Source organism: Elephas maximus, chromosome 26, assembly GCF_024166365.1.
Source record: "Elephas maximus indicus isolate mEleMax1 chromosome 26, mEleMax1 primary haplotype, whole genome shotgun sequence".
In the NCBI taxonomy this organism is placed as follows: domain Eukaryota; kingdom Metazoa; phylum Chordata; class Mammalia; order Proboscidea; family Elephantidae; genus Elephas; species Elephas maximus.
In genome coordinates, this window is record NC_064844.1 from 18,710,485 (window position 1) to 18,728,485 (window position 18,001).

The following is an 18,001-nucleotide window of genomic DNA, read 5'->3' on the forward strand; positions in this document are numbered from 1 at the left end:
AATAGTTTGAAGGCTTAAAAGGTTCTCATTTCTACCTTAATTACACTTTGAATTGCCATTAAATGCAACATAAATTGCAGGGTGGAGCAAAGTAGGATATGGTCAATTTTGCCAAATTTTCCATATTACCAGATAAATAGTAGAAGTAACTGTAATTGTGAGTTGTTAGCACTTAAAATATGTGCCAGGCACTGTTTTAAAAGCTTATGTGCTCAGTCATAGTATATACAAAAAATAATTCAGCATTTCTAACCAATATCACTTTGAAAAGCAACTGTATGTTACCATTCTTATCTTCAGCCTGAGGATATGTAGTCAGATACTGTGTGCAAAAATTACTTAGGTTCGTTCCTTTTTCTTCTTCTTTCACTGTGGTTATTCTATTTATTAGGAATATACTAAAGTTTATATTTCAAGATTTTCCCTCATCCTAGTGGATATAATCTGTCTATCCATTTATTTGTGAATATATGGAACATTAAAGTGGTTCCAAAAGTCATATTTTTGATCATAAAATACACATTGGGAAATTTTTTGTAATTAAAATTTTGCCTGTAGAATAAATGTTTAAAAGTAAGTGGTGTGTACATTTTTTAGTGTTTGTGGATTTAATTGATGAGACTCCATGAGAACAAACACGTTAGAATTTTTTACTCCTTTCGTTTAGTGCTGTTAAAATAAGTGGAAAAATGTCATTGAGTGATTATAAAATAAGCTATTTAGTACTCCAGGGTATTTTATCATCTTATTATTTTTGTACAACCTCATTTAAAAGGAATAAACTGGTCCAGTTCCAACAAGACCAAAAACAGTATGATGAGAAATAATTTTGGTTGATAATTCTGATAAGCTGTTTCCTATTTATAATTATTCATTTAAAATGACAGAAACAAATCAGATTAGAGACTAAGTGACATTTCATAAAACATTGCAGTTTTTCTTTAACATGGGTTTGTTTTGTTTCTAACAGGCAAACCTGTTATTTAAGAACAAAACTGTTTCCCTGGCGGGTGGGGGTGATGTTGAATTACTGTGATAGAGAGTAATACCTTACTGGGGAAAGGCTTTATTATTTCAAGAATTCAATTTCAGATTGTATTTGTTCTCGTTTGCTTCTCTTGCTGCAACGCACGAATTTTCTGTCTTACCAGATAACAGAACTGTTCTACAAGGATAAACGTTATTACCTGGGCCCTCAAGGACCAACAGGTAGCGTTTCAGTTTCGATGATTGTAACTTATCTGTAAATCCATTCTTCTGGGTAATGGTGGGCTAGAAGAATTAGAGCAGTAAACACTTCCTTTTTGAAAGTGAAATTTGGGAACGTTTGGTTATAAATCTTTATATTGCTGGCACAACATTTTGAGATGCATGAGGTTTTTGATTATTCATATATATATATATATATTTTTTTTTTTAAGGCCGGGTTGAAATAGTTTTTCTTTTCAGCTGTTGAGGGAATGTTTCTTAAAGCACCTATGGAAACAGGGTTAAAATCAGTAATTATTAGTATGCATGTGATTTTAATGTTTTGCAGGGTATAGTTACTTTCAAACATGAAAAGCAGTGAAGAGCTCTTGGGGCTTTTTTTCCTACTTAAATATATTTTGTTATCCAAAATACAGTATTTTGACATTTAGTGGTTTTCCTTTTCCATATAATGAAGCCTTGAATATATGGCATTTTATAAGTAGGTGCCCTTATTGAAAGTTCAGATTTTCTGTCCTAGGTATTAACACATGGCCCTATATGTTTTATGCTTGAATGCATAGGAAAATTACTGCTGTTAGAAAACATCTTCGTTAATCTCGGTTTTTCATTGGCTAATAGGCAGCTCTCCACAGGATTACTCTATCTGCTTATTAAAATTATTTAACTTTCTATACTCAACATTTAATGATCCTTTCTAATTTTATGTGTTTCCCTGAATATTGTCTACACAAAAAAATCAGTATAGTATAGAAATGTGTGCAAGACAGTATTTGTTCTCATTACTTGTGATTTGGACAGGAAAGGGGTAAGGCCTTGGGCAGGACCGCTCTGTCACAGAGTGGTGGAAAAAAATAGATTTGAAGTAAGATTCAGTACTGAAAAGCTGTCACTCGGTCTGAAAATAATTAATATTCCTTTCACTCACCAGTTAGATATGTGCTCCCAAACCACATAATCTCTATGCCTCAGTGATCATTGTTGCCATTTCAGAGCCTCTCATCAGGGTGACATCTCACACCAAAATGAATTCTTATAAATTAATCTTGATAACATGACAGTCTCAGTAATTTTAGTGGAATGCTTTCTCGTTTTTTTCCGCAGAAGCTGTTGGCTATTTTCTTTACACCTTGATTGACAGCATGAGTGACTCAGAGGTACAGGCCAAGGAGGAGTGTTTGAGACAATACTTCCATCAGCTGAAGAAGATGGTACCGTTTCATTTTTTGCTATAGAATGCCTGTCCTGCCTGACATGTATCTATTAGATTTGAAATTGCTGCTTTTAAGTACAGCCAGACCACTTCTCAATGACCTGCAAGAGTTGGAAACTTAAATTATGTCTGAGATAATATCTGTTAGACAAATTTCAATTTGGTTGTCTAAAATTCACTTTTTCCCCCCTCCCTTCTCTTCATACAGAACATAACAATTTCTCAAAATATCTACAGAGGCATTCGTAATATACTGGATAGCTATCGTGTTCCTGAATTGATTAAGGTGCGTTTGAAATAATTGTTAAATGCTTAATTTATATATAAAAACATGTTAAAATTTTATTGAAGTGATGATGCTTTTGGCAAAAAAAAAAAAAGTTATTTAAATAACCATTAAAACAAGGTCTTTCGTTGATTGTTGGTAAATACTGTTTATATATGGGACAACATATTTAAAACATTAATTACAATGGTTTATAAAGCATGAACTGAATTCCTAGGAAATTTTAGAAATAAAAAAATAGAAGTAAAATGAGGTTAGACTTTCAGAATTTGTTTTTGACTTTTGTTATTATATTTTCCCATGTGCTTTCTAATTCTGTGCTAATTTAAATTCCAATCTCAGGATGTTAATGTGTTGGTTGAAGTAGAGAAGACAGACTCTGAAAAAGTAAGTAGGTTTTTTAATAGATCTACATGATGTACATGATGTAAAGACAGGCTTAATGCAAACTCTAGGCTGCATCCTTAAAAGACCGGTGTTTCCAAATATTTTTATTACCTTGTATACCTCTGAGGAGTTGGTAAATGTTATTCCCCATCTCAGAAAAATTAACATATGCAGGAAATTTGCATATAATTTCAGGAGATGATAAACTCCTGGAGTCCATCTCCGGATCTCCAGGTTAGTATCCCTGCTAGCATTGATGACATTTAGGAAAAGTAGCAAGGGGAGGTCAGATTAAAGGCAAGAAGGACAAGGGTACATTTTTTATTTTTAGTAAATTCCTTTTTTTTTTCTTCCATTTCTGTAGACTTCGCAACTTAAATCATCTGATTTGGAGTCTAAACTTGAAAACCTGAAAGCTGAAAATCAACCTATAAGAGATACCCTAAGGCAACTCATACTAGTGTTGTGTTCAGAAGAGGTAACATTTGTTTAAATATTTTAAATATGTTATTAAAGTTAGAAAAAAAATCTTTATAAAGATGAGTAAGCAAAGCCAGATACAGTAGTTAATGATTTTTACGATTAATTATTGTAAGTCACTCCTGTGAAGAATGCAATTAAATGAAAGGTTAACTAATTTCAGCTACACCTTGAATGGCATGTTTTCGGGTTGCTGTAGTTTGTTTACGATAATCTGCGAAGTGAATGATAGTAACAGCCGTGATAGGTTTATCATACATGCCAAATGTCCTTTCAAGCCATGGCTCCAGTCTCATATCTAGATTGTCAAGCAACTGATACATGCGGTAGTCATTTGCAAGTCAAATATTACTAGGTTGTTAATGCAGGGATTGAAATTCCATTTTCCTGCTGGAAAAAAGCTCTTTCTGAGATAAAGGGTCTTTTGCCTTCTTTCAGCAGGCGTCCAGCTGTACTTTGTGTTCATTTTAGCGTGTGTCTGCAATTTGTGGGATATCACTAGACCTTTTTTTTTGGTTTCTAGTTCAATATGACTTGGTCATATGCTTGTGGTTTCAGGAAAAAAATATCATAACTGTCTTTAGATTATAACATTGTACTGTTAAATTCTAAAGTATTCATATCATGTGGCTATTAAACTAGACTGCAAGGAACTTTGCAATGATATATATTTCTGTGTATGGAAATTAGATTGTGAGTAGGGTTTGGCTTGGTAAATATTTAATCTGGAAGTCGTTTTTTAAAAAAACATAACAGTACACAAAGCTAAAACATCAAATTTGGCATAAATAATGGCCCGTTTTGCCTTATAGGTAACAAAATTTTAAACTCCGCACATATATCTGACTGGCCTGCTTTTTAAAAGTGAATAAAAATACCGAGGAGCAAGATCAATTGAGAACATGAAACCATTTATTTTTAAAGAACTATTAACTTTTTCTCAAATGTGAACATGAAAACGAGAAGCTTGTTATTTTTACCTTTATAGTCATTTCTTCCTCCTTTTTTCCTTCTATGTTTAAGAATATGCAAAAAGCCCTTGAAATAAAAGCAAAGTATGAATCCGACATGGTTGTCAGTGGTTACGCAGCTTTAATAGGTTTGTGCTGTCGACATGATAACGTGGAGGATGCCCTGAACCTGAAACAAGAATTGTGAGTACCCTGGCACTGAATCAAGTCCTCGAGATTTATGCTGATATACAGGGCTCGATGGATCCAGTAGATGGAATATTACTTTCTTACGTAATGTAATTTGTAGAAATTCCTTTGTTCTCAGTGTTTTTCAAGTTTTGTAAAGTGAGGCTCTTTGATTAATTATGGCTTGTTTTCAGCAAGATGTCTTTGTTTAAGTATGATAAGACATTTCAGTTTTTAAAGCCAAGTGTGTATCACAACAGTGTGGAGATGGCGACTGTTTTATAAGGCTAGTTAAACATTTTCCTTTCTACATTGTAGTGTGAACAAAATTCTGCCCGTTTCTTGGGTATCTTTAGTTGCCTGTCCTGATAGGTTTAAACCCCAGAAATGAAAATAGACCTTGGGATTTCAGTGTTCACGATAAAGTTAGAATCACCTAAATTGTTACAAAGTCAAAGAGGTTCTTCCTTGTATCGATTGTAAATGGATGATATAGTGTATATGTAGTGTTGGTAGAGTTCACTTTTGTCACTCTGAATATAACTGTGAATTTGTGTACGACTTCAAAAACAAATCCTAACAAACCTAACTCAAGTGTAAGGGCCAGTGTTCAATGTGGACTTCTGACGAGTTTGTGAACGCGATGAGATGGATATTGCTGTCCTTGCAGTTGATCAATTTTTAACGTAATATAAATCTGGCGTTAATTTTTAGTGACCGCTTAGATTCAACTGCTGTCCTTGACACCAGAAAGTATACGGAACTCGTAAAAGTATTGGAAAAGCATGGCAAGCTCCAAGGTAAGCCTGGGCGTAGAAAGGAAATACACAATGCCAGTATCTTGCCACTGGAGTAACATGTGAATTGGTATGAATGGTATATCACATCCTGCAAAGTGCTTGAACGCTTTGCATACAAATTTACATGTGAATCCAACCAGAGCTGCATGGACAGTGTAGGCCATTAGTTTTAATGGATTGGCAAGCTTGTCATTTACATTTGCACAGCTCAGTGCTTTTTACATTGCTGCAGCTATTTTTTATTAGCGTCGCTGTTTGGCTTGAGTTTGAAGATCATGACTTATGGCACAGTTTGCTTATGTGCCTGGACTAATGGCTTTGTTTTTGCTTAAGAAGTCTGAAGGTGGAACATAAAACCCATAAACATAACCTCATCTATAAGAATCTGAACGTGGTGGTAGTCCTTGTGTTATGTTTTAATAACATTAACAAAATAGATACTTGAATAAGTTTTTGTTTAGGAATTCATGCAAAAAGCATCGCTGACTATATAGCTGATTTGCATAGTCTAATTTTCTTGTTATGATAATGCCAAGCCTCATAGTTAAATTACACTTGATGATAAATTCTTACTATTTGCTTGTTTCTTAGCTTTTTGATTGGGCTTTATTTTCAAACTTCCTTTTTATCCTTCTCTTCCTTTTATTCCAAGATAAGCCGGGTTTAATTTTATTATAGTGCAAAAGGCATGGGGAAAATAATTTATCTGAGTATTGAATTATTTTCCTAGAGAGCCTTTCTACCACAGAAGACTCTTTATAAGGATTAGCTTATTTTGTAATAGCTTATTTTAAAATAGTGCTTATTTTAAATCACTTTTTTGTCAAGTGGTCAAAAAACATTTCGTCTGTGCAATAATGAAGAAGAACATTATAAAAATGCGCTTATTCCGTATCCTAAAATGTTTGTTTCTGCCTCCCTAATGAAGCTTAATGAACCTAATGTATTAACATGCAGTCTTTTGGAAAGCTTTCGTTGGCTCTGCTTGGCTAATTAGTATCGACAGAGCAAACAGGCCCTATCGGTATCAGACCATTAGTCTGGCTGTATGTACAGTGTAAACACATCTTTATTATCTGGCCTCCTGACAAGCCATCTGCGGAAGAAGTAATGGCGTGACTTAGCAGATGTTAGCACTGAACGATAGAAGCATCCATTTAGGAGGGCCGCACAGCTATAGGGCAGCCCGTGCAGGGCTGCATGGTGCAGAGTGGGCACACAGTCCCTATCTATAATTTGTAGTCAAAGTTGCAGGGAAATGATAAAACGACGCTATTGTGGATTTATAATTGTAGTCTCGTTTAGAAATGCAAGTAGTAATTAACTTGAAATCGGCATTATACACTAGAATTTACATTCCTGCTGGGCTTGAAATGCTGTTTTAATAGCAGTTTGTTTTCCCTACATGAAATTACCTAAGGGTCTTTTGTGTTACTTCATTGTAGATGCTGTTAACATTCTAAAGGAGATGAAAGAGAAGGATGTTGTTGTCAGAGATGGAACAATCCTGTCCTTTTTCCACATCCTCAATGGCGCAGCGTTAAGAGGTGAAGTTGAAACAGTAAAACAGCTGCATGAGACCATCGTGACTTCAGGGTTAGCGAAACCATCCATCGCCATAAGCTCCCCATTGGTCACTGTGTATCTGGAAAAGTAAGTTAACTGAATTTAAACGTTGGCATTTAAAGGGTGAGACTAATGATCTTGTGATTATACTTTGTAAATACACTGTGGTGACGTGGAAGCCTTTGGAGGTTATTTGCCACATTGTGGAATAAGAGGATTTATGTGGAGTAGGCGACTTTTGGGGACTCGGGTAGGTGACCTTTGGAGCCCTGGTGACAGTGTGGTTAAGAGCTTGGCTGCTAACCAAAAGTTTGGCAGTTCGAATCCACCAGCCGCTCCTTGGAAACCTTATGGGGCAGTTCTGCTCTGTCCTGTAGGGTCGCTACAAGTCAAAATCAACTCAACGGCAACGGGTCTGGTTTGGTGACCTTTAAGATCACTGGTAGCGCCGTCATCCTGTGGCTTACTTCCCGAGGGAATGAACTACGGTGATTTTTTGGCAGGGCATATGATGGTATTACATGAAACCGAGTCTAGTTTTTCCCAGCTTTGAGTCTTATAAGTGGTGATGGTTGATAAATATAAGAAAGAAGGCCCTGCCCTCTTCAGCTTTTGGTCATATATCATGACTATTTTAGCAATAAAGTAGAAGCATCTCTTCAGTGTTCCTTTTCTGTATATGGTATTATGTTTTAATTGCATGTATCAGTACCGTGATTCTAGAGTTGATAAATGTTTTAGAAGATGTCTCTGCACTGTAGGAAAAAAATGAATTCTGTTGAGACAGGGCCAGAGTTATGGAGCTTGAAAAGTCTTCCATCCCAAATGCTCAGGTGCCTAATTTAAGGTATTATTTGCCATGTAAATCAAATCAATCTGTAGTAATAAGTAAAACACTTTAGCAAGATTATAAAGCATACTTTATTGTCTCTTTTTTCTTTTGGGTTTGTTTTTGTTGTGTGTGTGTGTGATCTGCTTGTTTTGTGAATGGGATTTTCTGGTTTTTGTATGGATGTTTCCTTACCAGTGCCAGGAGAAAAATAACAGATATATCTTGACAGTTGTCTTATTTGTCCCTAATTTCTGGTAGTTTTTCTTTATTTTTAGTGGGTATAATTAATTGAATCTGATTTAGTTTTGAATAAAAAATGTAGGATAAGAAATGTCTCTTTTACCACCTTTATGGTAGGAAATGTATGCATAAATACACGTGTACATATAGATACATGTTTATGAAATAATTCCTTTGCCATTCAGTCGTCAAACAGTTATCAAGTTAGATGATCGGCCAGATCTTAACCTCCACAATCTTGGCATTATATCCTTTTAAAGAAATAGCAATTCAAACAATTACTGTGTTACTAAGTTCTTGTATTCACAGCCAACTTTATATAGAAATCCTATAATTAATATGCTTCCTACTAGAATTTTTTTGATTGTTTAAAAGACCCATCTCTGCAAATTGCATGTGAAGTTCTGTATAGGGATTTGAAAGAAATGGGCCCAGTGCCCAGAAGACTTAGGCCCTCCTCCACTACTGGGCAAAAATAAAATAATTGGCAGTGAAAACCAGGCCTTGGTACAAAGATACCTTACAAGCAGAAATGCTTTGAAGAAAGAGGAAACATAAAAGTTTTCCTGAAGAGGTTTGCTGGTGGGGTCATGAACCAAGGAGCACTTACCCAAGTGACAATGGGAACAGCGGGGAGTTCAGCTGCTCCAGGGTAGTGTAGAGGGAGTTGGCTGCTCTGTGCTTCCCACTGCATTATATATATATATATATATATACAGTACATGCAGGTATTTGTGCATCTCAGTAAAATCTGGCTGCACTTAACCGAACTACCCAGTGCCTAGAGGAGTCTCAATCATTAACTTTTCCTTCATGGCTTCTTCTTTCAGATACATATAGAAATTATTTTTATTTGCCTAGGTTTTGTTTGTTTTTGCTATCTTTTCTCTTCATAGGCATTCCCCATGGCAAGACCTTTCAGTTTCATTTATGATAATAAAAAGGCTTTGTTGACTGTTCAGAGTCATCAGAATAATAAAAGGGAGATAAAGTGTTTCATATTTATAAAATTGCAGAAAACAGTGGTGGCATTCCTGGTCGGGGAAATGTTAGAGGAAAAAGGGATTTTGAAACTTGTTTTCATTTCTATTTTTCCCAAATGAATGAAGATATCTAATGAATTCAGAATCATGACAAGTACTCTAGTTACTAGGATTAACTGCCCTGCCAAAAAGTCCACATGTATTTGATTTGATTAAATATGTTTAATCTTCAGTCATACCGTGTAAGTTGACCTCAGCAGGTATGAGCTCATCTGAGAAATGAGCCTCATTTATTCAAACTTGAGATAAAATTATGAAAAACATTTCAGAACATTATATAAAATTTTCATCCTTTTATTTAAAGGTGAGTGTCTTTTGGGGGATGTCGTTGCAAAAGTCTGTGAAGAGAATATCACATGTATATTGATGTATTACTGTAATTCTAAAACAAATTCATGAGATTGAGTTACTTAGAAAGGTGATCTTGAAGATTCAGTAGATTTTAATTTTGAACTGACTTCCTACATTGGATAAAGCACAGGAGGGATTAATACTGTGTCAGTTTATGTTACTTGGATAATGTAAAAAATCTTTGTGGGTATGCAAACGATGCATTTTGTTTTTAGTCCTTTGTCAAGGGAAACCCAAAACATTTAACAGGTTTGCAAAATTATAGAACTTGGTAAACTCATCTGCTTCTGTACGTTTTGGTAATACCTACTTGCATTGAACAGAAAAGAAATATTCAGTTGAACAAAATAATTTTCATGTTTTATTTACATTAGATTATTTTCTAAGTCACGTATCTAAATGTAGTCCAAATGAATGTTATTTAAAACATTTTCATTTGTAACTATTTCATTTTAAAATCTATTTCTTTATTGAGATCATGCCTGATTCAGGGAGATGACATGGATTCTTCATGTTAAAGAAGAAAGAAATCCTTTAAAATAGGTTAAAAGAGCTTGATGTTATAGTAAAGGAAGTGAAATTAATAAAATCTGGGCCATTCCATTAGATTTAAAAGTATAAACAAGTTTACATGTTTTATAGGTGATTCATTTTGGCTTCATTGCATATGAAAAATATCTGAAGCTATTTAACTGGATTATATCAGTGCAAGATATCAAAGCAGCTTTAATTTTGGCTTGTCATTAAGAATTTTGCTGTGCCAATTTGTGCTATAATCTGTATACACACATACGCATTTCGTTTAAGTGCAGCGTGGACTTTGTATTTACAGACAGTCCCTGGGTTACAAACATCCGGCTTACGGACACCTCGATTTAAGAACGGACACCCATGAAGCCTATAATATTAAAAATTTGGGTTAAATACAATGGTTTGTAATAACAGGCACATTAACGAACTCACACACTACTTTGTGATGAAAAACATCTCGTGGTTTGGAAATGTTTCTTAAGTGTTTTGTATGCATAGAAAGGTAAAATATATACTGTACGCCGAAACAAACATTTGACTAACTGATGCTAAATAAGAACCGTATGTACCTGCTCCAACTTACTACAAATTCAACTTAAAGACAGATTTAGGAACGGCCTGTGTAGACGTCCCATAACTCTTGCTAAATTAATCTTGAGTTCTTCACAGAGAGATCACAGTTTCTACAAGATTTACCTATCACAGTATAAGTTTTAAAATTCACGGTTAACACTTTGATGTGTTACATAAATGGGAAATACCAGACTTTTTAAAATCTTGGTTATTCTGTCTCGCTCACACACACCCCCCTTCAATTTTAGCATCTTCATTTGTACTAGATACTTTTATTATTTGTGGGAATGCTTGCCTTCTAGAGTAAAACTCTTTATGTACTGAAAGGAAATTAAGGAGGTTTGGCTCTTTTACTCCGTTATTGCAATTAAGAATTTAGCATCATCAGTGCCAAAGGACAAAAGTGGTTCATTTGCCCTAGGGGGACAGGACAGTGATAAGATGATTCTTCGTCAGGGATCATTGGGTCGTAATTAAGTTACATTCATGGCTATTGCTTTTTGAAGGATGATTGGTAAATGACAGGCTTCGTGTGCTCAGTACGGACAGTGTTCAGTAGGGTTTTTTCTCCCTCTGTCAGAAAATCCTGTTGAGCCTGGTAATGTAAATGTGGCATTTTATTCTGAACAAAAGAGCAGGGAAATGAGCTATCTTGTCTAATCATTCAGTTGTTTAACACCGACTTCCAGTTTAGACTCAATTGGCTGGAAAGCACTTGACATGTGAAGTTAGTGCTCTTCCCAACGCATGTTTGAGTAAATTTTAAAGTAAGTGACAGCTAAATTGTACCTAGGGAAATTACAAAGCCTTCAACACAGTTAATTTTTTGGGGAGGATTAGTTGTAATTGCAACACCAGTCTTCTTGCAGATTACTCATTTATAGATGATGAGCAGAAAAAACATTTAGCTTTTTCAAGGGCTGGTTTTCTCAACAATCATTTTTGTGAAGATGATGGTGTCTCCTGAATTGATTTCTCCCCATACTGAACATCTGCGTAAGGTTTGCAGAATAGCTTGTTTTTAGGGTGTTGAGGCTTTATTTTGTTGTTTTTACGCTCCCCCTCCTTGTTTTAAACTTTTTCTTTCTTCCCCAGTCCCCTTTTTTTTCCAGCGATTGCAGATTTGAGAGCTTTTCCGTCAGTAAGCCCTTTAGGTAAATTGCCACTTCACTAACATGGTGTGTGTAATGTTGAAGCACTTTCTCCAATTAAAATTTAATGTTTGTCATCTTTTTTGTTGTTTAAATTAAGTATTCCCTGTGGATTGGAAAGTTACTGTAAGTAAGGAGACTTAAGTTTACAGCTGCTGATTGGTGAATAGATATTTGTCACCGGTCATTCTCATTTTAACAGTTCAAGATCGTATGAAGCACACTGGTGATTTTTACAGTCACGTGTATTGAGGAATTTGTTTGACTTAGGAGTGCTTTGTTTCCTGATACCTTTATGGAGATATTTTCAGGATGGGTAGATGCATCGTACGAACGTAGTCCAGTCAGCTGACATTTTTTGTGTTTCTGTCACCGACATTGCCGCATATTTTAATTTCATAATAAGGACTATGAGCCGTATGAGCTTCAAGCTTGCCTTTTTGGATGTTCCTTCACATAATAACGAAAAATTACAATTTTTAGTAGTTTTATATATGATGATGTTTTCTTAAACTACGAACTGTAGATTCTTGACTTTTGATCTGAGCTAAGTGATACCTTTCAGTTAATATGTGGCATTCTTTTGTAAGTGTTCACATTACTTACTGGGCTCAGCTGATTACATATACATATATACATATATGTATTCTGAAAATTTAGAATCATAGGATCATATTTACACTGTTTTGCCTTTATCTCACAGGGTCAGAATTTTGGTAGAGCTTATACTAATTTGCATCAATCAAAACATTACTTTTTGTATTAGTATATATAGTTTTAGTCATGCAAGTTGTTCTATATTCCATCAAAAATTTTTTTGGCACTTTAAGGGGTGGTAGTATGTTATAGAGTTTATTTTCTTTTGGTGTTATTTGAAGTTTGAAAGCATAGTGACTAAATTTTTATCAGGAATGGGCTTTTTAAAATTTGTGACTCACTTGTGTATAAAGCTTTAGTTAGTTTTAGATGCATAGAAGCTATGCTTGTATACTGGAATAAGCATGCAATCAAAGTTCGGAATCCAGAATTAATGTTATAACAAGATTTCTTCGAACAATTGCTGTGATTTTAGAGTAGAGTTTTAAATCAGTTTTAGTGTCAGAATTGACTCCATGACAGTAGGTTTTTTTGTGTTTTAAAGTGTACAGAGAAGATCACAGAATCACTTTAGGTCACAGAAACCCATTGCCGTTGAGTCGATTCTGGCTCTGACTCATAGCGACCGTATAGGACAGCGTAGAACTGCCCCATAGGGTTTCCAAGCAGCAGCTGGTGAATTCCAGCTGCCGACCTTTTGATTAGCAGCCAAGGTCTTAACCACTACGCCACCATAAAGCAGCGGTTCCCACCCTTCTCCTTTAGATATTTTGCTGCCCTTACTGATTTCATCTTGCCTAATAGGAGTGGCACTTTTACGGTTTATTCCCCTTTTTCAAAAAGGGGAATAAACAGTGAAAGTGCCGCTTTCATTGATGAATTTCTCTGCTGGTGCCAAACATCTTTTACTAAGTAAATTTAATAGCACAAATTCATAGAACCTCACAGTTATTAGAACTGGGAGGGAACCCAAAGTTCTTTAAGTTCAGCCGTTGTGACAGTCTGCTTCTTATCACCACTTCTAGAAAGAAGTGTGTTACATCGCTACATCCAAGCTGTATGTAGTACTTATCAATTGGAATTGAAATCCAAAAGTCATAAGAATATGACTGTCTGCATAAGCAGTGTGAATTTTAGATAATATTGTCTTCATATTTTTCTTTTCTGTCACCCAAATCTTTAAGCTTTAATAATAAAAATTAATGAAGACATCAGATTGTGTGAGGAATATGAGTTTTTTTTTTTTTTTTCTTTTTTTAAAGTGATCAACCACAAGTCAGAATGTAGAAGAAGGGGATTGGAAAAACCAACTGGTCATTTAGTTCATTTCTGTCTTCGCTACACTTTGTATGAAGTTTTTCGTTATAGATTTCTAATTCATTTTGTTGGTAACCTAAGAGGAGTTAACATTGGTTCTTAGAATTACTAACAAATATATGAATTATTTCCATTTTGCTATTTGTGTCTTTTCTGTTGTTGTTCTGAGCATGTATAATCTTCAGAAACATGTATTTGGAGACCAAGACTATTAACATGTCCCTTTGATTGACAGAACAATTATTCACTCATTTATTGATAGCCTTGACCTCGTGTAGGGGAAATACAGTTGAGACAATACAATTCTAGTTTGGGAATTGATCTGAAAAAGCGAATCTTGCCATTAAAAAAAAAAAAAACTAGTATGTGTTAGTTTTACCCTTAAAGATGTTTTAGTTTTCCATTAAATGGGATTGTAGAAAGGTAATAACTGAGCCTACGTTGGAAGCGCAGGAAAATCCTGATTATATCAAGCTTTATACGGTATGTGGTAGCTACTGTAGCATTTCTCTTGTATGACAGTAATCTAGCCTGCAACATCTACTTGCGGTTTTGAAATTAACCTGTAATTTAGTCTTCACCCCCAATGACAAAAATTCAAATGACTCTGTGGGGTGCCGGAAGATGTACTGTAAACAGGGCTTACTAAGGGGCTAAGGTAGAGATCCGTCAGGATAGGCTCGTTTTTCACTGTGTCAGTATTATTGCAATAAAATTAACACTTCGTCTTCATTGTATTTTACTCTTTAGTACAGCTTAAAATCTTAATCTAGATAAAATAGTAATTCAATCTAGGGCAACATAACATTTGTGTAATAGACAAAATTGTTAGGGCTTTGAGGGAAAATAAGGCTTTTCTTCCTTTTGAAAACTGTTGCATGTGTGAAAGAAATTTGTTTTCTCTACAGAGATTCTCTCTGGTTGTCACTAGTTGTGTTTTGGTCCTTGTCTCTAACCAGGCCTCTTTTTTATGTGTCTCACAGTCTTTTCAGCACTCTTTAGTTTCTTATTCCAAATAGCACCACCTTCTTAGGTTAACAGACAACGGTGCTTTGAACAGAGCATAATGTTTAATTAGATGGGCTGAACTGAGAGTGGGAGGGAAGTCTGGGGTCCTGCTTCCAGTGCCTTCTCTGTATGCTTTGGAGCCTTAGGCAATCAGCCAGTCTCTAGATGCCTCAATTTCCCCACCTATTTAGAAGTAAAGGGGACTGGCCTGTAGAGTTGGATCACATAACCCCTGTAACTCCCCCAAGACCCTACATTTCATAGCAATATTTCTCATACTCGACGTTTTCCTTTTAAAGGAAAAAAGGGTACTTTTCAAGGACCCGTAAGAATATATTTGCATACTTTTTAAAGACACTCTGACTTAATTAATTTTTTAAATTATCTTAACTAATCACTACATAAGCAAAGCCTTGCCTTCCTAACTGAGGAGAATTTTTAAATAAAAAATTTTAAAGGTCTCTTAGAATTCACTGGCTCACAAAAATATCTGAGTTTTAGCAACATTTCGTTCCTGCTATATGTAAATCCTGAGGCTATTCTCTGCTTATCTCAGAAAGCTGCCAGTATCCAGAAATATGATGACAAAGTGAAAAGTGCTTGAAAATTCCTTGATAACTATTAATGTAAATTTAATAAAGTTTCCAAAATCTGAAATTGTTGAGGGCTGTGAAGGTACATAAAAGTAGTTGGAAAAGATATTTGACAGTAGTTCTTGCTTATAGAAATCATGCAATCTTATAAAATCAGATTTCACTTAAAATTAGTTCAGAGCACACCTTCATCTATTTAGACTTTTAAAAAACACCACGAAGCAAGCTAATAAAGTATGAAGCAGAGAAAACAGGGAACCGCTCATGATGTCTGTATTCAGAACATTGTTTATATACGAGGACTGTTTTCTTGGACTTTTTTCTGTTTTGTCTTTGTGGTTTTCTACCTTAGTAAAGCTTAGTCATGTACATTTTAGTCTCTCCAAACTGCTACTGAGTCTAAACAGAATTACTCATTGTGAACTGTTGATGTTTCTAAGGGATGACGTACGTGCTGCTCTTGAAGCCTCCGTGGAGTGCTATGAAAAATATAAAGTACTACCAAGGATTCATGATGTCTTATGCAAACTGATGGAGAAAGGCGAGTCTGATCTAATTCAGAAAGGTTAGTCACCTTCTAATATCTACTATAGTTGGGCTTTTTTCCCCTCTGGCTTTGCCATGAAGAGAAAATTTAACAGGAAGGAAGACACATCCAGAGAACCTTGGTCACAAGTCTGAATTGAAAAGAAAAAAAAAAATCAGGTGGATTTTCAATAGTATAAATGTTCTTGATTTTAATACCTTCATTTTGAAAAGTTGTCGCTCTGTTATTTTTGTGCTCTACTTCTCGGTGATCACCCTTTAGAAGGGCTGTTTTAACCTCAGTCTCACCAGTTCTCTTTGAAGGCCCTTAATGCCGTACATGTATCCTGTTAGCCAAGGAAGATGACAGAAAATTGATTGATGCAGCTGTAATTTTTAAGTTACTCTGAATGTGTAGTTTTAAGATGTATATTTGTCCAGAACTTCATGCTGTACAGTGCTTCTCTGTGTTTATTTCTTCTGATACATCTTCTTCTTTCTTCCCTAGTGATGGACTTTGTGAGCCATGAACAAGGTGAAATGATGATGCTGTATGATCTGTTCTTCGCCTTCCTGCAGATGGGAAATTACAAAGAGGCCAAGAAGATCATTGAGGTGCGGTTTGAACCACAGTGTTCTAATGGTGCAGCTATTTGGACTTTAATTAGAGCACATTTAAAATTTTTAACCTTTAATTACACTCGTTCTGATTCATGTTAATAGAATTCAATCCCGATAATGGGGTAAAAAAAAAGAACTGGGCCAGCTTCTTTATTGTATATAATTACAGTTCAGAAAAGGCAGTCGGGTTGTATATTGCATTTGTTTTCTCACTTTGTTAAATTCACTGTTATATATCAAAATGATATTTGCATATTAAATCTTGGATTGTGGAACAATTAAATTAAACTGGCATTCCTGGGTGTAAAGTTGCTAATCCTCTTTGCCAAGGAATTCTTTGTTCTTAAAAGCGGTGGAATTTAATTTGCCGCAGGCCATGCTCCGTTATTTGTAATGCTTGTCTACAAGTTAATCAGCCAAACAGGTGCTGTCTGCAACTGTTTGGCATTTAATTTAAAGTTTCTCCTTTTTTTTTTTTCCTAACTGTGGTAAGCTGCTTATGGGAAGTGGTAGGTGACAAACCTGGCCTTTTTAGGATTAGTATATTTTATCTAAGCTTGATTGAATTTTGCTTACTGACACTGATGAGTCAGAGGGCACCTACAATTCTGTGTCCCCTAAGAAAACAAAACATTCCACAGAAAACATACCTGTTGCCTTAAGAAGAATGATTTCACGTGATTAAAATCATGGACTTATAAATAGATCAATAGTCATGTTTCTCTTAGATCCTACTTTATCCGTCCTCCTTCCTTTTCCCAAAAGCGCCTGTGGGGGATGGGAGGCAAAGGTGGGATTTGGCCCCCGTGTTTGCATACTGATGACTGCTTATCGGGAAATGTAAAACAGGCATAAAACCCAGAGAGGTATTGTTTCTCCTGATGTTTTCCAAAGAAAAGTCTAGTATGGGAAAGGAGGACTGTGAAATTAATTCAGAACTTTCTTCTCTTTCTGTCTTATGACTCCATCTACCCACTTGTCAGAGGGCAGCGGAACATGCTGTCTCAGGCTGATGCTTCTGTAGCTCAAGCAGTTTGTTTGCGTTTTCTGGAAAACGGTATAAACTCTCGCACTGAGCATGCACAGTGCTGCGGAAAATGAGGGGGCCTTCTGCTTGTTGAGTTTTGTTCTTTATGTGTGGTATAGGTAGGTATTAGACACTCATGAGAGTAAAATGAAGCTCAGGTTTTCAGGTGATAGTGGTGAGAGGCTACAGGAGAGAGTCATGTGCCTCTCTTTACAGAATGGGCAAGGCATAGCAGAAAGAGCCAAAGGCATCAGAGTCAGTTCTCCTTTTTCCATCGACCTCTTTATGGGATAATGGAGAAGTTATGAAACCTCTCTCTGCTTGCATTTCCTCATCTATAAAGGGGAACATAGTATGTCTTTAAGGTTCAGTCACATAATATGTATAAGGCATCTTGCGTGTTTCCTGAATTACAGTAGGTGATCAATAAATACACTTCTCTTTGTCCCTTAAAGGTACGGATTGTATTGTCTTCTTTAACTTCCCCACATAATTCACACTATGATGCTTAG

At 35.5% G+C, this 18,001-nt stretch overlaps 1 protein-coding gene across 1 annotated transcript in view; it reads left to right on the forward strand.

Moving 5' to 3' along the window:
* The window catches only part of LRPPRC (leucine rich pentatricopeptide repeat containing), a 116,368-nt gene that overhangs the window by 55,672 nt on the left and 42,695 nt on the right, over positions 1 to 18,001 (forward strand). Inside the window, exons 16-25 of the mRNA XM_049870147.1 lie at positions 1,152 to 1,209; positions 2,314 to 2,420; positions 2,631 to 2,708; positions 3,051 to 3,095; positions 3,460 to 3,573; positions 4,599 to 4,729; positions 5,429 to 5,514; positions 6,960 to 7,167; positions 15,757 to 15,881; positions 16,350 to 16,456. Coding sequence (XP_049726104.1) covers positions 1,152 to 1,209; positions 2,314 to 2,420; positions 2,631 to 2,708; positions 3,051 to 3,095; positions 3,460 to 3,573; positions 4,599 to 4,729; positions 5,429 to 5,514; positions 6,960 to 7,167; positions 15,757 to 15,881; positions 16,350 to 16,456 — 1,059 coding nt within the window. The remainder of the gene's footprint in view (positions 1 to 1,151; positions 1,210 to 2,313; positions 2,421 to 2,630; positions 2,709 to 3,050; positions 3,096 to 3,459; positions 3,574 to 4,598; positions 4,730 to 5,428; positions 5,515 to 6,959; positions 7,168 to 15,756; positions 15,882 to 16,349; positions 16,457 to 18,001) is intronic.